This window comes from Syngnathoides biaculeatus, chromosome 19 (genome assembly GCF_019802595.1).
Source record: "Syngnathoides biaculeatus isolate LvHL_M chromosome 19, ASM1980259v1, whole genome shotgun sequence".
Lineage (NCBI taxonomy): Eukaryota > Metazoa > Chordata > Actinopteri > Syngnathiformes > Syngnathidae > Syngnathoides > Syngnathoides biaculeatus.
The window spans coordinates 6,078,379-6,100,713 of NC_084658.1; the positions used below are offsets into that span (position 1 = coordinate 6,078,379).

Genomic DNA, 22,335 nt, shown 5'->3' on the forward strand with positions numbered 1-22,335 from the left:
GCCTTTTCTAAGTTGTTGTATGCTTTTTGTTTTATGGTTACCTTTGCAATTGTCTTCATTGCTATGCTTATGTAGTGTTAAAAATATAAGAAGCAAAAAATGTAGTTAAACCACATGATCAATGAGGTGAAGTCTCGAGATCTGCTAACCTCAGGCTGTAATAGGGTTATCCTGTGAGAAAATACTGGTTGAACTCCATATTGCCCCAGGTTTGGTGACTTTGAGGGTTCAACTCAGTGCCTTGAAGATCTGACCCGCTTCAGTTCTGAATCGGGACCAAATATCACTCAACACCGAGATGTCAAAAATCACCATTAAATGGTGCCTTTTTGTGTTATCTGTAATGGATAAGCCATGCAAAGCTGTCCAGTGGAAGCGAGGCCACTTTGGCCTTGTGACGTGTTTGCTTTTCAACAAGTGGAACGACTGACATGGAGGCCATTGCCTTGAGAGAGCAAATTGGCTGGGTGTTAAACAAGCACACGTATTCAGAATCACGGCGACTGAGTGGATGGGCTTGGTTGGAGAGCTTGCCCTTATCGTCCTTGCATGAAATACATGTCTTGACATATCATTTTTCTTTTTTTCCAAGTGCAGTGGAGTTGACATATAGCTTTTACAGTGACTGGAGTCAAGGATCTGAGTGTCAAGATGGCAAAATGTTAAACTCTAGTTATCCCCTTTCAAATAATGTTATCATCATATGGTTACCAACCACATTATGTACATTTGTACACATTAAAACAGCCAGACCTTTACCGGGTTAATAGACCCAAGAGATCCAAAAAGGGCGCCAAATACTGCACAAATCTGTCTGCTACTGTCATATCAATTCGTGGGAAACATTTTTTACTTAAACTGCAGGATAAAGGGAGACTGTGATGGTAAAGGAATCTCGACTTGTTGGTATTTCTGGACTATTTGCCTATAACAGGACAAAAGTTGAAGAATCAAAGAAGTGACATCATGGAACATGTTCAAATGACAAATGGACATTACTATTTGTGGTTTTATGGCTTCATTTATTCAGACACACCAGAATAAAGCTGTTTTCAAACATGATGCACCTTCATTTCGGAACCAGGTCGACACACAGCTACAATTCAATTTTTTTGACAGGGAGGCGCCATGCTTTTGGCTTTATTCTGGCATTACGCCTATCGTACATCGTACATAAGAAAACAGGTTGCTGCACTGAAGCATTTCTCTCAAGACAATAATTTTACAAAACAACACATTGCAAAAAATACACACGCACTCGTTGACGTCGAGGTCCAACAGCCCAGAAAAAGATGAGGCCATTTATAGAAAATAAAATGATGATAGGTCCAAATATTGGAATTAGATGGTAACAATGGAGAAGTTCTAGTTCATCATGCTTTTTTTGAATGGCCTGTAAAGAAATTTGTTCACTAAATTTTGATTTCTTACATTTCGATGGGGCCTCATGTTAGGATGCCCACTGAGCTTTTTTAATCATATCTTCCAATGTCTAATTTGCAACTTGTTTGAACAACAACAGGTAAACAAAATCCAGAGAGCAGGCATTAACAACTCTCCCTCATCACATTAAATACCATTTTGTTTACATGTATCACAGCTACAGTATGATAGAAAACAAGGTACAACACCACAGGTAACTCTATACGATATATTAATGGCTGTAGTAAACTCGTACAGCATGGGATGCAAACACCAAGAGGCTCATCCAGCAACAACCACAAAGATGCCATTAGACATGAATATAATGTGCTGCTAAAGTTGCATATACGGAACAGAATTCCTTGGTAAATTATTTGGTCATCCCAAAAATAAAAATCCTGCACTGAAAAATAATAGTGATGCACTTGAGACGCTATGTGATTGATGATGTTCCTGCCTTGCCACCGACACGGGATGGTTGAGCCATAAACATACGCTGAGGCTCGGACATCCATTACAACGCAAATTTGCTTATAATAAAAAAAATAATAATTCTCAATTACCCACATAAACATCGTGTATACGATAATTGTTGTGTAGTGTGGAAGCAACACTAACGCCCGGTTGCCACCTGCTGGTCAGAGTGAGACATGATAAGCAAGAGGTCCAGTTTTGAGAAAAAAAAAAAAAAAAAAAAGCGCAATGACTTCATGTCGTTTGGCCCACAGAGCTGAAAGGTAAAGCTAAGGATGCTGTAAACAAGTGTACTGTAGTTCAGAAATATGAACTCCTGATGGTTCAGCCCTTACTTTGGCAATAAAAGTTGAATTTTTCAAGCAATGTGGGCAGAACAAAACATAAGGGAATTCTATATACACCGCAAGCTAATGTATAAAAACCAGGGGTGAGACTCAAAAAAAAAAAATTAAAAAAAAAAAACAATTAGAGGCTTTGTAATGAATCACATTTGAATCATGTCACAATATTTGTCCCAAAAAGCAAATGGTTGAATTCAAATGGATTTTAATGTATGATTGCGTCAAGTAATTGACACAGACAGGAATATTGTTAACTCTGGTATATGCATTTAAGTGCATTTCTATACAAAACAGTACAAAAATTAATAGAAAATATCTCTGGCCAAAATGAAAGACCTAAAGTTAAAGTGCCATTTTATTTTTTTTTTTAAAGACAGCATTATCCCTAAATGTCGGCATGTAAGTTGAAAAGTTGTATCACATGTTGGAGTATTGAAGTGCTTAAGTGGTATGGAAACTCCTTTTTGCACAAAATTACAATTACCAAGGCTTCTTCTTATTATTCTTCTTTCCTCATGAAATTTGCCTCTCATGAGTCTTGGATATGTTGTTTCATCCAATTCCTCTGTTTTGGTGGCCTTCTAATCGGTATGACAGGAAACCTCCACTTTGTTTGCAACACAAAATGAGATTAAAATAGGTTCACCCCCCCCAAACTATTTTATATAGTTAATTAATCACAATTAATGCGTTAAAGTCCCACCCCAATATAAAAGCACGAAATAATGCTGCACATTATAAACACACAGACACAAGCGCGCGCACACAAAAGATCCATTTCCATTTGCTTTGCCAACCTGTGAAAAAGCAGCACAATGATGGACATCGACGATCTCTGCAGTGCAAATCCACCATCTTGTGCTCTGACAAAATCGGTCCACTGACCCATCCATCTGGGAAGTGTGCTGGGATGTCCCCCCCTACCCACAATCTTCCAAGAATACAGTTCAAAGAAAAATAATTGCCCCATCTTCAATGGATTCTTCACAGAAAACAAAAAGGTAACGAGACAGCTTATCTCCCACATTTTGCTCCAGCTTTGTGCCTGTAAAACCATCTTAATGTGGATGGATCCATGTAACTTTTGGCACCAAAAAAAAATACAAAGTTAAAAATGAAAAAAATTTAAAAAGCAGCTCATAACTCCAGCAAAGGATTTCCACAGGCGTCATTATAAATATTCCAGAAAAAGAAAGCATAATCATCCAATAATACAGATATGTGTAGCGTTAAAAATGAAGGTTTAGGACAGCTGGTGCTGCTGCTGCATGCAGAGAAAAAGCCAATGCCGTGGACACAGCTCTGTGCTATGCAAAAGGAATGCATTTCCGTAGTTACTCTGCGGTTGCACTGAGGGGTCGTCACCATGGCAATGAGTGAAATTGTCGCACGGCTTAAGGCATCAGACTGGATGATTGAGGAGTCACTCCTGCGGGCAAGGGGAGGACGCAATAGCCAATTAGGTGGAATTGAACGGGTAGATTATTTGCTATGCTGGCATCGCAAACACCATGTGACAATTAGAGAGCAGAAACGAGAAATTACCTGGTTAGGATTCACTTCATGGAGACTGTGGTGATGTCGTTTGGGTCTGTAAAATTAAACAGGAAGACATTGGGGTGTGTTGATCCCAAGCAATAAATGTATTGTTTAAAAAAAACACATAAAAAGATTAAATTGAGTGAAGCTCAAACAACAATATACAACAGCAGGGCACATCGAGAAACAGCCGCACTCACAATCCCACCTAGGGGGAATTTGGAGTGCCCAATTAATGCTGCATGTTTTTGGGATGTGGGAGGAAACCGGAGTGCCCGGAGAAAACATGCAAACTCCACACAGGCGGGTCCGGGATTGAACCTGGGACCTCAGAACTGAGGCCAACACTTTCCAGCTGATCTACCATGCCGGCACTATTCCAAATCATAACACACAAAAGAAAAAATACTGCTTAAAGAAAGTTAAGATAAAGGAACTAAATAAATCTAAAACAGCAGTGTCTACATTTTTCCCACTTTTACTGTATGAAGTGATTTATCATTCCTGTGAATCTAAAACTAAAATCTAGCTAGTATACCAAAAACGTCTCAGAACTGCTTCATATCTGAGTTGTATGGTATTTTCTGTGTGCTGTGGACTGCTATTCCAGAACTACTGGATTATGACCCACCTCTTTTATTCTGTATTCATATGGAACTCACCTGATTTGACGGGATTATTAGCCATATGGTGTACAACGCTGTTAGTATGCTGCTCGTTGCTCAGAAGGCGGTTCTGTGATTCGGAGAGCGGGCTCACAGTCACTTCACTGCAAATAAAACAACTAAATGAACCCTGTAACTCAAACGAAATGAACTTTTCCCGGCTCTGATTGATCACCATTTATTAGGCTCCGGGTGCACGGTGATTGTCGGTTGCTCGATGTCTGCATTGACGAGCCGGGTGGGGAATGTCAGACCATCTCCTTGACTGCCGCAAATGAGGACATAGTCAACCCAAGCAACACCCAGGCGCAAAACATCAAAGATAATATCATGGAAAAGATAACTTTCAAACATTTTATTTGAAATAGCAACAAGACTAATTTAATACCTGGTAAAGACTGGCAGCAGCCAGTACTTCTTCTCGTCTCCAAATACCTGAGCGATATTCTTTCGGAACCCCAGAGAAAAGCCATTCTTATCGGACCCAGTCCTGAAGACAGGTGCTCTGAACGCCTCTGAGACAAAATAAATACAGGATGCAATTTTAAAAAAACAATGTTGGTATTTGACTAAATTATTTTACAATTTCCACAGTGGTGAAAAGAACTATTGTAAACTGCAGTCATGGATGGACACTTTGTAGACACCCATAATTTCAGACTCAAGGTATGCGTCGGTGTTGGTGCATGTAATTAATAATAATAATGATAATAATAATGCATTTGCCTGATAGAGCGCTTTTCTAAACACTCAAAGACATTTTACAATTCACCCATTATTCATTCAGTTATCAATGACACTTGGTAAGTCACCCGTGTACCCAAAGATGCCCTGCAGGGGACAGCCAGATGGTAGAGTGGCTCCCATTCTGTGCCTACGACCCCTCAGACCACCATCAAAATGCAAGCATATTCATGTGTAGCTGGAACTAAAAGGTATCTTTACCCCATTATGTCTAAAACTTTTAAGGCATCCGGAGGTCCACAGAACATTGCTGACGCAGCAGAACTTACTGCATTTACTTCGTTCCTGCAGTCAAAATGTGCCGAGTAAAGCAGTAAAGTTTCTTTTCTCCAGTAATAAAGAAATATTCAATTAAAACAGAATATACAGCTGATATTTAATCATTGTATTTTAAAATAACTGTGGTAGACCCTCTCTCTTGACCAAAAGTCAACTGAGTGAGGACAACCAGTACAAAAAAATGGATGGATTTGAGAAGAAGGTGTTACCTATAGTGGACCGGTTCTTCCCGACAAGCCACAGGTGGTAGCTGAAGAGGGAGAGAATACTGATGCAGAACATGGCCGCAACAAAAAAGAGAAACAAGACATGGAATTTGGCGTGTTGGTGGGTCTCTGGCAGGTCATTCTGGGGAGAGAGACGGGAGAAGAAGCATCAATAACACGTCTCTACAGGGAGGACATTTTAATTTTTTTTCCCCCGGGGGTTAGGGGCAGTTAGCGACCAGAAGAGACAGAAACAGCATGTGAGGATTTCTATATTTTTAGTGGCCACAAGTCTCCCAGGTCCCAAACATATAAAAACAACACACACCTATGCTTATGAACATAAATTATGTTATACTTCACATTCACCCTCCCAGAGACGTACCCCCCCCAAAAAATGTTTTTTTAGGTTGCTATAGAATTTAGAAACAATATTCTCTTCATGAAATGTCCCTCTGTGACATGTCCCAGCACAGTGTTTTGCGAATTTGTCTCAGATAGGCAGAATCCTACCAGTAAAATGTGTTATTCAAATATTCAATCAAATACTACACTGAATCCTTTCTGAAAAGATACATTTAATTTCATGAATTTCTCACTCTGTAACAATGACATGATTTGCAGTTCATAATTTAATCAACATTTAAACAAAAAATATATTTTTTTGTAAAATAATTGAAAAAAAATATTTTGAACACAAATTAAATTATCTGGGTAATTTAAAGAAACTGTGACAGGGACAGTTCAGTGGTACTAAAACTATAAGTATAATTTTATGCTATCAAATAAAAGTTTTACATTATAGTTTTATCATGAGGCTCAGTAAAAGATTTCCATTAAAAATGTCACCCCATGACAGGCCATTTCTATATCAATGCTCCTAAAAATTCTCGTCATAAAAAATCAGCTCTGCTGGCAATTGTTATGTAATGTAATGGGTCCAAAACAATCACCCATTCATTTTCCGCACCGGTTATCCTCACTAGGGTCGCAGGCATGCTGGAACCTTCGCTGGGCAAGGGGGGGAGATCATTGCAGGGCATGTATAAACACTTAAGAAAAATCACAAACAACTAACCATCCACTAAAGACATAGAAAGCTCAAATGCACGCATTCCAACAGCGATGACTCGTGAAGTGATGCAAAGGGTTGGGAGGATGACCGTGTTACCTTTGGGCAGTTCTCAGCCGATTTTCTCCGGCAAAGCTTTAGTCCAAACAGAAACGAGACTTGTTAGCAACACCGGGAAAGAACAGGAAGGAAAGGTTGGTTAGCAGGCAAATGTAGCGCTCAGTGTGTTATGTCAAAAAAAAAAAAAAAAAAAAAAAAAAAAAAGGGGGGGGGGCACTTTTTGCTGACGCATGGGTGTTGTAATGGATCCGATGAAAGAATTGAGAATTTTAGAAAAATCTCTCAGTATGGCAGGTCTAGCACACGCAAGGGCACAGCGGTGAAGGAGGAGAGTCAGGAGGGCAACTCAATGCCAAGCATGCTTAACTCATCAGGGTGCACATTGGGTTTTAAACGGATCCAGATTGTGTCCAAGCCTATCATTACTCACAGTCCAGAACTTGATGAAATACTGTAGCACTGTGGCTGCAATGAACAAGCAGTAAAGCAGAGAGTACGCCAAGAAGAGGATGAAGAACTTGTAGTTGGAGAAGCCCACACAGTTGTTCACCCTGGAGAAAGATGGACAGGCTATGGTCAAATTGGACCTCAGCACTAACGAGTCATAAGCATCCACAGTAAGAAGAAAAAGTGTCTGAACCAAAAATGATAAAATCTACATTCTACAATGAATAGCTCATACATAAAAAAAAAGCCAATTGTGCTGTTGTACCTAATTTATTTGGCCAGAGAGTGTCTAATGCATGCAGAAAAAACACTGACAGTTGCCTACCAGGGACAATGATGGTCCATCTTCAGCACACACCTATGAAACAAAGCAAAGGATGGAGGGGGGGATGAAATGATGAAAATGATTAGACAGGCAGACAAACAAGGAAAAAAAAAATACCCCCCCCTCCCCCCACATAGAAGCTGATGATTAAAAACGTACATGTCGCACGCAGAGCAGTGATGACACCGATCCGGCTTGATTACTTGACAGCGGTCACAGTAACGAATTGCTGCAACATTAAAACAGAATCATATTCAGAAGCGACATCAGTATTGTTGTGCGACATTTTTGAGGGATGTGAATCTGTAATTGTCCATGCAGTAACATTGTTTGCACAGCATGTAATAAAGGCTTTTGATTTTGATTGATTTGGTTCTCATTGTTGCTGAAACAAAACAATCAGCTATTCATTGAGCAAGGCACTCATTTTCTATGCCAACTGTCCTCAACAAGGAACCGCATGTGTACCCACCTCCTGCTCCGGTGCGGGTATAAAGTGGCAGGCTGGCAGCAGCTCGCCATAGAATGTCTTGCTGGGATTCTGGCCGCTCTTCCTTCTCATAGCGCTCCTTCTCCGCCTTGGGCAAGCAGAACTGGAATCAGTGGAACAAGAGAAAGAGAGAGAGAGAAAGGGAAAGAGAGAAAAAAGAGAGAGAGAGAGAGAGAGAGAGAGAGAGAGAGAGAGAGAGAGAGAGAGAGAGAGAGAGAAATCATTTTAGCCCATTGAGGTAAATAGCACAACAGGGTCACTCCAGATCACACTGTACCTCTTTGGAAGGGTTGGCAGGCTTTGTGAAGATGGTCTTCCAATAAGACCATACAAACATTATGAAGGAGAGGTGGAAGAAGATGAGATATACCACTGTGGGGAACAAAATGTGAAAAAACAACATCAGCCTCAATGAAAACCATGACTGAGAAACATTGATTACTATCTCAATTTTTAAAGCAAACAAGAAATTAAGCACAAAAACAGAAAGCTTACCCTGTATTCCTATACTCTTGATGGTGACTGTAAGAGCCAACAACAAAACGTGAGTGACGCACAAAATAAAAAAAAACAGTGATTGTAAATCTGACTAAGAAGTGTCGCTTCAGTGCTCCATCGTGCATATTTTTAGAGCAAGAGGAAGTAAGAGTACATTAAAACCAACGTCTGTTTTATGCCTTTGATGCTCATACTCAAGAGATTGAGTGTCCACAGTGGAATTATTTCCCACCTTTACAAGAGAAGCTTTCGAGAGAGATTAATTCAACTTTCACCTTTTCAGGGATCTGCAAGTAAATGGAAGAATTTAATGGGTACTGCAGATATAATTTTTTGTTGCCCACATTCCAAAATGGCCCATTTTAGAAGAGCTCAATAGTACATTTAAATATATGTCATTGTAATATTACATTAACTATGACGAATCACAATGGTGAGAAATATATAGGCATCTGTCTAGGACTATCACTATTGAATATTCTAACAATAGAGTATTCCACAAATTAATCGAAGCAATTGACCCTTTGTCATGTGACATTTTAATGTCCACTTCCCCAGACTGAGCGCCAACCTAAAACTGTTAGCAAGGCAGTAACACGCAGAGAGAAAGTTTGTCTCGCGTCCGAAGCATGTTGAATAAAAATATCTGGACTCAATACAATACCCCCAGTCTATTAATTATCAGAATCAAAAGCCTAAAACTGGGGGGTGTTATTAGTGGGCTGCAGTCCGTCCATTTACCTCCTACTAGGCTACTGTCCAAAAGCGGCTGCCTGTTTTTGTGGCGAGTACAGGAAACAGCGGTGACAAATAAAGGCTCAAAAAGGACACAACAGGGCAGCAATGAGTCTACTTACAAATGCAAAGCTCCACCACATAGGCATAATAGGACCAGCAGACGACCATAGCAATGAAAATCACAGGTATCCAAGCAAATCCCCGTTGGCAGCATCTCAATATGTGAATGGGCGCCATCTTTCTCTCTACTGAGGTTGGGGGAAAGGGAGTGTCAGTGTGACGTAACCACGGCGAGGCTGGACAACCCGGAAATAGTTTGCTTGTTTCGGAGCATTCTCATTAAAACTCTCTACCGCATATCTTCCATCTTCTGTGCATGAATTGATGGGTGGACATACATTACATGCTGTTTACCTAATAGATTTGGACTTCTTTAAATTAATGGAACAAATATGACAACTCGATCATGTAAATGATAGTGAGATACTTTTGCCCATCCCTCCTCCAACCCATCAAGTCGATTTGGTCGAACTTATGATTCCTTATGGACAGCTCAATTCAAATGAAATATAACCAAAGTTTCCCCTTTGTCCATTTTGCCAAGGGCACACTAAAGGAAATATGTACTCCATTCATCAATCCATTTTCTTGGCCCCATATCCTCACAAGGGTCGCGGGGATTCCTGGAGCCTATCCCAGCTATCAACGGGCAGGAGGCAGGGTACACCCTGAACTGGTTGCCACCCAATCGCAGGGCACATCGAGACAAACAGTTGCATTCACAATCACACCTAGGGGAAATTTAGAGTGTCCAATTAATGTTGCATGTTTTTAGAATGTGGGTGGAAACTGGAGTCCCTGGGAAAAAAGACACGCAGGCACGGGGAGAACATGCAAACTCCACACAGGGAGCGCCGCGATTTGAACCCCGGTCCTCGGAACAGTGAGGCCAACGCTTTACCAGCTGATCCACTCTGCCGCCAATATATGTACTCTCTGTAGAGAAATGTAATTTATTTTTATGATTCTCTATCCATAAGGAACCCACCACCACCATCTCATGTTGCGTAATGCTCATTCATCCATCCATTTTCTGAGTGGCTTATCCTCACGAGGTGAGTAGGCATGCTGGAGTCTATACCAGCTATCTTTGGGCAAGAGGCGGGGTACACCCTGAACTGGTCTCCAACCCATTGTGTGGCACATATAAACAACCATTCGTAATCACATTCACACCTACAGCCAATTTAGATTCTTCAATTAATCTACCATAATTGTTTATGGGATGTGGGAGGAAACCGTAGTGAATGGTGAAAACCAACAGACACGGGATATAACATGCAAAATTCACACAGCCCGGGGTGGGATTTGAAACCCGGTCTACTCTAAAACAGATGTGATAACTTGTCCGTCACAATTCCACTGAACATCCAGAAAAATAATTCAGCTATGTGTGGTTTCCTCTCCGTATTTTCAGGAAATTATAATTTCACTGACAAAATGTCATAAAAAAAGAAACAAGAAAATGCTGGTTTGATTTAATAAATTATACATACACTTTTAAGATGTACAATGGTCATCGCATTAATCCATGTCTTCTTTTTTTAAAGACAAAATCTGCATTCAAAGTATTTACACATGTACAATTATCAGGCAGCACTTTACAAAGCAAGGCGAGAACGACAGATAAAAAGTAAAATCAAAATCTTCCCTCTCGAACTCACTCTGTCAGAATGACTTTGCTGTCCCTTGATTATAATACACGTTTCCTTTCCCAATTGTGATGGGCATTCATGGGGAAATCAAGGGACTCAATAACATCCATGATATCCACCAAGATCCAAGGAAAATTGCAAAAAGATTACAGTCGAGTAACTGATCAAATCAAAACGGGGAGATGGTCATCATCTACGCGCTGAAAGGTGAAAATCTATTCTATGATAGGATTTGAGGGGGGGACCGAGCTTGCTCGTCCTGCTTTCCTCTCATAGTTGACAAGCCTTTGGCCAACCAGGTACCTGCACACAAAAATGATTACAATGGATTTACTATTCAAATGTCAACACTGAACACTTCAATAAAAAAGCATGCCACTTACTACAATAAAAAAACATCCTTACTTGTCATTCTTGATGTGCTCATAGAGGCGTTTGAATTGGCGAATTTGGAAGGACAGGATGCCAATAAGCGAGACCACCATCAAGAGGAAGGGGTAGATTCTCCTTTGCATTAGAATTTCCATCTCTGGGGTCACCCCTACATTTATTTCACATATAACAACATCATATGAGAAACAGCAGCAATAGTTTGAACGGAAGAATACAGTACGGGCTGAATACTTTTGTTTTAAGTGGCCAAATTACGTGGAAGTGTTCAGACACTCACCAACAGCAGGCACCACGCCGGCCGCAATCACGTAGGGCACACACAGGGACAGCAGGAGGACTGAGATGACTGGTGCTGCAAGTTTACGGATGATGAAATGAAGATCAATGTTGCGAATTCCATTGGCGTACACCTGGAAGATATCAGAAAAGTAAAAATGCTAACATAAGTGATACAATATGACAGATTCTCTAACTATAGAAAAAAAAAAACCTGTTCAATAACAGTCTTCAGCCACCACTGAGGACCCATCAAGGTAATGGCTGCGATGATTTTGGCATGAAGGACTCCAAGAGCCCAATCCTAAAGACAAGAGAAAACCCCTTGAATGATTCTCAGGATGTTCATGATGCTCTGCTCCAAAAGAACAAAAAAAAACATTGTGGAGATGACTGACATATGCATTATTAGTCCCGTGATGGAAACTACCTGCCAGGGGTAGAAGAGGGGCGTTTGATCCAGCGGTACCCTGAGTGGAGCCACAATGACCAGCTCAAACAGCAGACCCAACAACAGTGGAATGACTCCAGCAACCAGCAGAGCAACAACCAGGGTTTTAAGGATCTACACAAACATTTCATTTCAAGCTGGATGAGCCAACATAACAGTGACAATCATGGCTATTACAGGCAAGGTAAGTAAATGGAAGGCTGGGACAGTAATTACAAGGATATTATAGGCAAGTTACTAGATTTTAGATGGAAAAAAAACAAACATTTCTGCAGCTTTACAAAAGCAGAATAACCCATCTCTTGAGCATCTAATGTTGGGAAAGGAGTAATTATCATCAGGTGACTAAGTTTGATGTAAAGAAAGACACTTCTTCCTAACCATGAACGTCCACTCCTGAACTTTGTGCACAATGACAGTGCGTCCCTGGGGCATCCAAGCCAGCAGTACAGTGACTCCACGGATGGACAACCAGCATACGTACAAGCCGCATGCTGCCGTGTACAACTCATGAATTTTGGAGCTTCCAGTCCAGAAGGACATCAACCAGCGCCCAGTGAACACTGACAAAAGAAAGGACAAAAAAAAATACATCTCCAAATTATTTAAAATTCAAGTTGGTCTTGAAGCCCGGCTGTGAAAATGGTGAATTGCTATTTGAGTTAAAGATAGGACTGCCAAAAACATCGCACCTGTCTATAAATAGAACTTTTAAATGAGGTCAGTGGGTGCGCAGTATAAAAATAATATAAGTTGCGCTATATTTCTCACCTGGTAGTGTCAGACACACAAGACTGGCCACCAGCAGGGTGATGCACATAAATGCTATCAGTAGCACAATCTAGAGGGAAGAGGAGCAATGTTTAACCGTAAATGCCTAAAGTATAGACAAACTGCACCCATTTAAATCCAGTGTTGTACCTCAACAAGTTTAGTCATCCAAAGTTCATGAACTAGTTCATATTTTGAGAAACATGACCGTTTTCCAGTACGATCATTCTGACATCTGTGAACGTTTTTTTGAAGGCAGCAGCGGGGTATGTGTGTCAATTGAATGGGTGGCATAAATGGGGCAATAAAATGCAACTTTTTATTGGGTAATTGCCTGTAATCAACAAATTGGGGGCCGGGGGGGTGGTGGCAGGGGGACGACAATAAAGTACTTAATTTTGGAATAGTGAACTGAAAAGAAATATAACTTTCCCAACACTCCTTAAATCACCAAAAAATAAGTAATAAGCTTCTCCTCCGGGCCCCACACTTGTGAATTTTTACGAAAATTACAAAGGAGTTGCCTTCCTCGCGTATAAAACTTTAGTCAAGGTTAAATATGATATATTTCTTTTTAAAGAATTTCATGCTCTTCATTAAACTTGAACAACTACAGGTATGTAGCAGCACAAGGAAAAAAAAAACAAACAAAAACCCAAACAAACAGGAAAATGGGGTTATCTTACTCTGAATGGGAACCGGAGAGGTCTGTGGTATGGCTGGAAGCCCACTGGTCCGCCCTGCTGCAAGATGGCCTGGTGGGCCGCATGCAGCCCCTCGCCAACAGCTGGTGGTGGATTGTTATTATTGTTATGATGTCCCGGGGGAGGGTTGTTGTTGTTGTTTACAGGCTGGTTAGCGTCAATATCCTCTTGCTCCCCAAGCAGGTAAGAGTGGAGATCTCTGTGGTAGCACAGGTGAACAAATTATAAAGGTGCCAAGTGCATTAAAGTATGACACTGGCTTTGAGACTTACAATAAATATCCAGCACTGACTGTCCAGGCCCTAACTAAGCCTTTGAGCCACTGGCGGGTATGCCCTTGCTCCAATAAAGCTGGCAGCACGACCTGAAGTAATAATAGCTCCAAAGATAGCTCGCTGACTGGGGCATCACTAAGAGAGAAACACAAAAAGATCTTTTTATAAAAGAAAAACAATGCAATGCAGTTGTAGTCTATTGCTTACCTGTAGAGCATGACGTTGTATGGCAGGAAGGTGGGCATCAGTAGTTTAATCAACCTAATGGGCAGCCACAGCATTAACAACACAATGGAACCAAACACCACCACCGACAAAATGAACCGCCGCAGGTGTCTGTAGATAGGAAGGTGAATCATCTCCTGCACTGGGTTAAAATCTGGGTCGTTGAGGTTTCTCAGAAACCACAGCACTCCAGGCCTCAGCACCTGAAAGATAAAGAAAAAAAAAGTTCAATACTATACTTTCACGAGCCAAGACTAACCTCCTGCAAACGGGCTAACCTCTCTTAAAAGAAGAATGAAAGAAGCAAAGTAAAAGACGTAGACCATCCCGACGAGCCAGTGCAGGAACATGGTGGTACCGGGTGCTGATTTGAAACTCATCTCGCGATCTTTCAGTGAGGCATCAAACATCTCCTGCAAATTAAAAATGTTGATCATGTTGAAATGTTTATTTAGGGCAAATAGTGTAGTTTAGTTCCTCCATCTATGCCAGTGACAAAGAGTAAGTATGATGACATGCAGAAAACTTAAATGCCCTTCCACTAGATGGCAGAGGTTGCAACTAACATGTAGATCCACCAGCTGCCAGAAATACAAGAGAATAAATATCCATGCAACTAAAAAAAGCATAGAAGCTGTGAGTAAATTCATATCAGGTTATTTCAGTTATACATGGTATTTACTAAAAATATACATTTTTGGTGGGGTCTTGTCAGAATTTGGGAAAGTAAAATAAAGTAAAATAAGTGGTAAACTGCCACATGTGTTCAGCAATTTTTTTAAATCCTAAAATTAAGAGGTGTCACTATTCTCACGTGAATCCAGTTTATTCATATCTAATAATAGTCTAATTTAGACATTGCACATCTTCAATCCAGCTAATGTGTTTTGCTTTGCTAGAAGTGACATTCTATTTATGACCAATAGTCGAAACACAAAATGCATCCGATTCCGCACATACATGGCACCTTTGTACCATTATGAGTAATTTTTTTAAATGTCTAGTATACTACAGGACAAAATTTAAAAAGATAGATCTTTTTTTTCCTTTAACTTTTTGAAAAAGGAGAATGAGCAGAGTTATGAGGCAAATGACAGTCAGTTTTCTGTATGAATACAACAACGTCAATATTTACAATCCAACTGGAAAGCCAAAGAATAAAAGTGGCAGGTGTTCCATGTTGCAACACATCCTTCCAGGTTACAATTTTTACAGGTGAATTGTACAGGAAAGAAAATGTACAAAAAAAAAAAAAAAAAAACGGGACTGGTCCTACACATTAGCCACTTAAATTTTTGTTTGCAGTGTGATTAAACACAATGACGAATGTGCCGAACAAAAGAGCGAGAGATTCTTACTAGGGAGCAGATGTCAAGCCACCAGCCACAGATCAGTGGAAAAACACCAATCTCCACCACAACCAGCAGGGAGACCTATAACCAACAGTCAGTGTCAACATTGAACTGCAATAATGAAGAATGTTAATCAGAATAAGAATAATCTCCTCATTCTCCCAAAAAAATACTTATTAGTTTAGATTTTCTCTGTAGGATCCTGAGGTGCATTTAGACATTGATTCATAGACAAGTAATACTGCATGTCTCGGAGTGCACAAAGCAAAGGCAGGTTACCTTGACAACGATGTAACAGACTCCTAACAGACGTCGGGATCGCTGAAACCGAACCAGAGCAGCCAATCCCTAAAACATCTTTGTTTAGGATCAACACCAGAAACTCACAAAAATATTTAATATGCATTGTGCATGTGCAGTGGAAGGATACATGACACAGTATAAGTGTCATAGCCAGCAGTATGTAGCCAACAATGGTTGTAATTAGACCTTCAAAATGCGACGCTTGAACCTAAAACAAAATATAAAAAAAGTCAAAACATATGCATATCCAAAACAATTCTGGGGAAAAATGTAATTTCAGTTATGAAAAAAATGTCTTACGTAATCCTCAAAGCCAAGACCCACAACAGAGAAATGTCCAATGTGGTAGGGACAAAATGCTGTCAGGAGAGATTAGAGGGTACTCAAAGGCTTTACATAAAGTTTAATACAGTAATATTTGCAATATACATCAGAGTTTAATGTATGCATCACTATTTCCATATAGTCACTTTCAGTCTTCCTCATTTCACCAAAAAGGAATTCCAAAAGGGGAAGTTACCCAATGATGACAGTGTGGACAGGAATTCCAGGGACACATGCAAAATGCTCAATATGATTATAAAAATATAACAAAAAAAAAACCAAAATGTTCAAATTAAAATTTGTGTACACTATAAAAATGTGTTTCAGTTTTTAATTTTATTACGTGCACTGTTGCTAGCAGAGCAGTATGTGGAACAAAGTGATTGTGAAGAGGGTATTAAAAGAACTTAATAGTGATAGTGACCGTTGTACTTACCAAACACCAAGATAAAGAGTGTGTTGAGCGACACCACCCAAAATACATGCTCCTACAGGACAAACACAGAAGATTCTGAATGTAAAACTACTTCACACTAGGGCAGCGATTTCAAACCTTTACTTAGCCAAGACACATTTTACATTTTACAAACCTACCAGAAAAACCAGCGATCCATCCAAACCAAGCATCTACAAATGAACAGAATTCGAGCAAACAGTTTTTTAAACAATATAATTTAGTTAACTCTGCAGTGTAATATAATTCAAAGTTACCCTCTCCCAGGTGAGCTCTTCGGCCGCTCGGTCCCACTCTAAAGCATTCCAATTCATGTCATCTGCAGAATATATTTCAAGCTTTAACATAATAACATTGGATAGCTGGTAACAAATGATAAATGGACTACACTTACAAAAAACTTTAGCTACAACATACAATGCCCAAAGCACTTTACAAAGCCTCGGTTGACCCATTCACAACATCCTAATGTACCAATGGGCAGCGGTTGCCATGCAAGTTGCTGCCAGGAACACTGAGACCAAATTAGGGTTCAGTGTCTTGCCCAAGGACCCTCCGACAACGGACAGTGAGAGGCGGGATTCAAACCGGCGACCCTTCGGTCACTGGACAACCCACTCTTCCAACTAATCCAGAGTTAGCCAAAATAAAACCAGTAAAGAGTAAAAATAAGGAATTTGCCCCAAGTGATATTGCTACCACACGAAACCCATGAAACAAACATTCATATATTATCAACTGGCTCGTGAAATAAACTTGCACTCTGACCTTGACCTCCGTTGTTGGGGTCGGCATCTTCAGCAGCCACCGCCTCCTCTTCTTCCAGCTCGGGGTCGTCTCCCTGCTCTGGTGGATCAGGGGGCTCTGGCTCTGCCTCATTCTGGGCTGGTGGCTCTGCAGGGGCTGGTTGGTCAGCAGCGGGCTCATTTGCTGCTCCTGGGCCTGCCGCTTGTGCCTGAGGGGACAAAATTTCTCATTTTCAAAGAATACTATCAATTATTTGAAAGGGCATTACCATATGAAGAACATCAGCTTGAAAATAAATCAAATCAAGAATTAGGATAGGCACCTCATTGGCTTGCCCAGCTGCATTGGGTGGTGCTGGCTGGTGCTGCTCTAACCACTGTGGGGCGCCGCCATGGACTATTTGCTCTCTGAGCCACACCAAGCTAATGAATGCACACAGAGTGCAGGTAACAACGAAGCAGCCCTGTAGACAGTCAGCCAGCAGGTTCTCGCTTCAGGAAGGCAGAAAAAAAATGAAAAACATTTACATCCTGTTTTTCCTTAGAAAGGCATGAAAAAAACGTGATCTATTAAGGGTTAGATCTATTCGTGGTGTTACTGGTTGTGTGTATATGTTTCTGCAAAGTGGCATTATCGCAATCATCACTCACGTGGAGAGCATGTCCAATGGCAGTGTCAGAAGTGAGCTCACAGAGCCAGTAAAAAGACACTTGTAGATGCGACCTGAAACAGGTGGAAAAAGATAATCATTTACGTTTCCAAATACCGCAATGCAAGCAAGCACATAATATAAGAATTAAAAATCTTGCCAACACTGTTTAGTGAGGGGATTTCCATTTCTTCCTCAATTTGTTGTTTTTACATAATGGTGTTAAAAGTGATCATTCTCTGACTCTATATGTAAAGGCTTAGTAGCTTTCTTCATTTTTAGCCACAGTATATCAAGGGGCCTAGTGAACATGGATGCACATTCTACATTAAATACTCACATGCAGTGAGAGGAACCACGCCAAGCCAAGCAAAAGCCACCAGTGTGTAATGGAACCAATAGCGGATGGCCGTGCCCACGCTTGTCAGCAGGCCGGCACAAATGTCCTGAATGGGCAGACGTGACGGCATGTCTGGGGAGTAGACTGTAGAAGGTACAGAATTATTATCTACTCAAATATCCAAAAATTAAAGTTAGCAAGTGTATTAACATTTCATACACATTTATGACTGTCAAATTCAAATACTGCCCACCTTCAAAAGCAATTTTTAACTGAGGAAAATGACATTCATTAGAATACTGGAGTTATCTAAGAAGCCAACTGTTATTCTGTTAGATAACTTTTTTTTTTTTATAAAAGCAATGATCCAAACCATTTTCATGAATTTTAGCCATCATGTGAAACCCATTTAAAAATCTGCATTAAATAAAAACTATTTCCATATAGTTAGAATGATAAAACTGAACAAATAGACACATAGCCACATTTATGCGGCATTTGTGAGAAACATGAGGTTGTTTCATACATCAGAGTAGACAAACTATAAAGAGAATGAGCACTTACTTGGTGTGAATGCAAATCTGTGCTTGCATAATTCACAATACTCCTTCCTACTGTGTTTCAGCCACTGGACTAAACTGTAAATCAACATTTTGAAGGTGAAAATTAGTATTCAAGCACTAAATATTTGTTCATAGGCAGAAATGAATAATTACAGATGTCACACAATATCTTCCTGTATGTCCAAAAAAAAAAACTTCAACTGCCAGTGAATTAGTGCCATTAAGAACTGGCATTAAACATAGATATAAAACATAAAACATGACTAGGAATGCTGGATGAGTTTATTTGCATTCAAACTGGAAAAAATAAATTTAAAAATTCGGTTTCACTGTTAGTTGTTTTATTGAGGTGGTTTAAAGTCAAAAACATGCGTGGTGGGATTCAAAAATTGCCCAGAAACATCAAGGCTCTTTTCCTCTATCCAGGGGATAACCACCCGCGTACCCCGCCGCTTTTTGCTAGTGACAGACAGGACACAATTAACATATGACTTAACACGCTTGGGTTGGTTTTACATTGGCTATTCCACACCTTTAAGTGTATTATTTAATTGCATATATTGCTTCTAATGTAAAACAAGAAGAATCTGGTCCATAAGAGATGGAGCGAAAACCTGTTATCTGATGATTTGTCTGTTATGTTGGCTGTTACCAATGACGATAAAAATGTTCAACTCTATTCCTCTGAGAGCTCCTGTTATTGATCTGACATAACAAAATTCCAAGTGCCTTACAAAAAAGGACAAATCCTGCTGGAGTGTATGCTCTACTGTTATGTAGTAATCTGACCATAAACCTGATCTGATCATTACCTAATGGCTTAAACATCAAAGGAAAACACAAATCCTTGGCTAATGACACTAAAAATAGCCCAAGTGAAATATTATCTAAAACAGTGGTTCTCAACTGTTGTCAAACTGAGACATGCATTTTCCCAGTGTTTCTTTGATGCAAGTTTAAAAAAAAAAAAAAAAAAAAAAAAACATATGCGCAGTATTTTAAGCATGATGTACCGACAGTACATGTGTAAATGTTCAAAGTGATTTTCTCGGGAACTCATTGAGTCTGAGGAACATGACAATACATGTACAGATCTGAATTGAACAAAATATGGCCCTGAAATTTGTCTGTGTGGATGAATCCCTGGGCAATTAATAGTCTTATCTGTGAGGATGATTTTTTTTTTACCCCGAATATTATTTTTCTTTTAACTTCCACAGTATGAAGCACATCACAGCAGACTAAATGGATCTAAATGCTATTTTCTATGAGGGGGAGTTTTGCTAATCATCAACATACTAATTTTAAAAAGCAATTTTTTGCAGGTTATATGCAGAGGCACCACAAGCAAGGGTTTTATTAAACAATAAAAAGGTGACTATGTACTGGATGATTTAAATGTATGGCTGCAGCGAATTCATATTTTAGCACTTAAATCAAATAAAAATGTTTTTTAAAGTGTGATAAATATGCAATGTTATATGCCCCCCCTACACACAGTCCGGTTGGCTGTTGACCTCTTGCTTAGTTCAGTGTGAGTGTCTGGTCAGTGATCCTTGTGAGTAGTTTCATTTTGTCTTTTATTGTTTGACTGTATGTCCCACTCAATAAATGGTTCAAATAGCATTAACAGCTCTGTCTCTAATTTCCCCCCACCCACCAAACTTCACTGAACGGAAGCTTCGATGAATTTTGCTTGTAAATGAAATTTTGGTTTACAGGACAAAACAGTGACTTAGCAATTGGGACACTCTTCAGTCAAGGTACCCATGTGCATGTTAGAACATTGTATATGAAGCATGTATTGAAAAAGTATGAATTATTTTTGACAAACATTTGTCAAAGTGTATTTTTTTTTCTTTTACATTCTATCACTTAACACACTATCCTCCCATTTATTAAAAAAAAAAAGTCACCGTAAATTGAAAAATGTATAATAACTATTATGAGTAACTGCATATGTTATTGCCGTTGTCTTGTTTTTTCCACATGTGCATCTGCATCTGTCCCTGATCAATCTGTCTTTTTGATTTGGCATAGTTTGTACTGGGTATTGATTTCTGTCACTTACCATTCTTGGTGAATGAACTTAATGCTGCCGGTGCAAACACAAGGGTGATACAAGGGCTTGTCTGGGGTCCCCTCGGAGCGGCAGACACGACAAATATCCGCTGATGGTGCACACGTCATATACACAGAATATACAAATTGAGACAGATTATTTACTTTCGATATCAGAGTCAAAACCCATTATCAAGAAAAAGGGAAACAGATGGGTAATAATTTTAGTCTTTGCCTACACCAGGGGTCGTTTACACAGTGCCGGGAGGGGGGGTGTGAGGTCACTCCCAATGAGCACGTGAGTAGTCCTTAAACTTGTTCTGAAAATAGCTCACTCGTGCTGGAACATTGTGAATTCCTAGGATTATTATTATTGTTGCGATAATTTAAAAATGTACACATAGAGACATTCATGTAAAATGTTCCATATTAAAATTAATGTCTTACCTTGTTGAGAATTATTGTGAGAAATCATAAGTGTATATCAAACTAGTACTCCTTCATATGAATCATTCCGTTCCAATGAAGTAAATATCGGTTTAAAAAAATTCGTGATGAGTGTAACACATATGGGGTTATTCAAAAATGCAGACATCATTCTACACAGTACATTTTTAGGGATTGACAAATGTCGAGAAGAATATGCAGTCACCGGACCACTAAATATGTATACATACATTCAGACAAGACTGCATTTCCAGTTAAAATAATTTGTCTAAAAATATTATAATGCTACTATCCGTCTGATACCGTGCATTTACTTAGTGTCCCGAATTAGCTCTACACTGCAATGATACGTTGATAAGCTAGAATTTTAGCCGGTAAGCACTAGCAGGCCAGTTCAGTTTAGTGTGGTTCTTCATGATGCGCTTTACAATCACCCTGAGCTCGAGCTAAACAAGGCGAACTACGACAAGATACCTCGGTTTACCTTCTTCAGTCGTGTCCATGTTGTTCACAAAGCAACAGTCGCGATTTCTTCCAGGTCTCCCTCGTTCAGCGAACCCATCAACGACAGACGAAATAGCTTAGCTAGCCGAGTGAAGCTAGCGAGAAGAGTCCCACGTTAACCTTATGGGTCACAATGCATTGGCAATCATAAAATGGTTTCTCGACAAAACGGAAACTACCGGCGGTGTCTTGGCCGTGTCCAATATTGACAGGGGTAAAAAAAATAAACGTTTGACGTTTCTATAATTTCACGTTGGCTTATTCCCCCCTGACAATTACCACGAGAACCACCGCATCCTCTGTAAGGCTGTAATGACAGTAATTTAAAACGCAATAGACAAACGGCTATAGCCTAACGCATGCGCTATGGGCTAGACTTAGTGTCACAACATTTTTTTCCTCTCTCGGTCTTCTTCCTAATTTATATATAAGTCCATTTAAAGCGAACTACGTCTTTATACTGCCGTCTAGTGTATCG

At 39.9% G+C, this 22,335-nt stretch overlaps 2 protein-coding genes across 5 annotated transcripts; both read right to left on the reverse strand.

The window, feature by feature from the left end:
- Positions 1-1,010: 1,010 nt before the first annotated feature.
- Positions 1,011-9,580, reverse strand: LOC133492897 (palmitoyltransferase ZDHHC20-B-like). 2 transcript variants are annotated; one of them, XM_061805711.1, is made up of 14 exons: positions 9,423-9,580; positions 8,563-8,589; positions 8,345-8,439; positions 8,050-8,170; positions 7,737-7,806; positions 7,578-7,610; positions 7,236-7,356; positions 6,845-6,880; positions 5,677-5,815; positions 4,833-4,959; positions 4,620-4,709; positions 4,442-4,548; positions 3,786-3,831; positions 1,011-3,669 (listed from the first exon to the last, which is right to left on the reverse strand). In XM_061805711.1, the coding sequence occupies exons 1-13, from the start codon at positions 9,538-9,540 to the stop codon at positions 3,797-3,799; spliced, it is 1,119 nt and encodes a 372-aa protein (XP_061661695.1). In that variant the 5' UTR covers positions 9,541-9,580; the 3' UTR covers positions 1,011-3,669; positions 3,786-3,796. The 2 variants fall into 2 exon arrangements, with proteins under 2 accessions (XP_061661695.1, XP_061661696.1); XM_061805712.1 differs by lacking the exon at positions 6,845-6,880.
- A 1,249-nt stretch (positions 9,581-10,829) lies between these two features.
- On the reverse strand, positions 10,830-22,291 carry marchf6 (membrane-associated ring finger (C3HC4) 6). Of its 3 annotated transcripts, XM_061805653.1 has the most exons (26): positions 22,037-22,289; positions 21,838-21,952; positions 20,917-21,016; positions 18,847-18,920; positions 18,283-18,426; positions 17,944-18,016; positions 17,616-17,784; positions 17,315-17,501; positions 16,804-16,865; positions 16,687-16,719; positions 16,529-16,580; positions 16,069-16,127; positions 15,896-15,976; positions 15,745-15,813; positions 15,472-15,546; positions 14,392-14,526; positions 14,096-14,316; positions 13,886-14,023; positions 13,596-13,812; positions 12,910-12,979; positions 12,520-12,701; positions 12,118-12,252; positions 11,902-11,991; positions 11,689-11,821; positions 11,424-11,559; positions 10,830-11,321 (listed from the first exon to the last, which is right to left on the reverse strand). In XM_061805653.1, the coding sequence occupies exons 2-26, from the start codon at positions 21,854-21,856 to the stop codon at positions 11,234-11,236; spliced, it is 2,742 nt and encodes a 913-aa protein (XP_061661637.1). In that variant the 5' UTR covers positions 21,857-21,952; positions 22,037-22,289; the 3' UTR covers positions 10,830-11,233. The 3 variants fall into 3 exon arrangements, with proteins under 3 accessions (XP_061661637.1, XP_061661638.1, XP_061661636.1); XM_061805654.1 differs by having other exon boundaries at positions 17,321-17,501; positions 21,838-22,291; XM_061805652.1 differs by having other exon boundaries at positions 21,838-22,289.
- Positions 22,292-22,335: the final 44 nt, after the last annotated feature.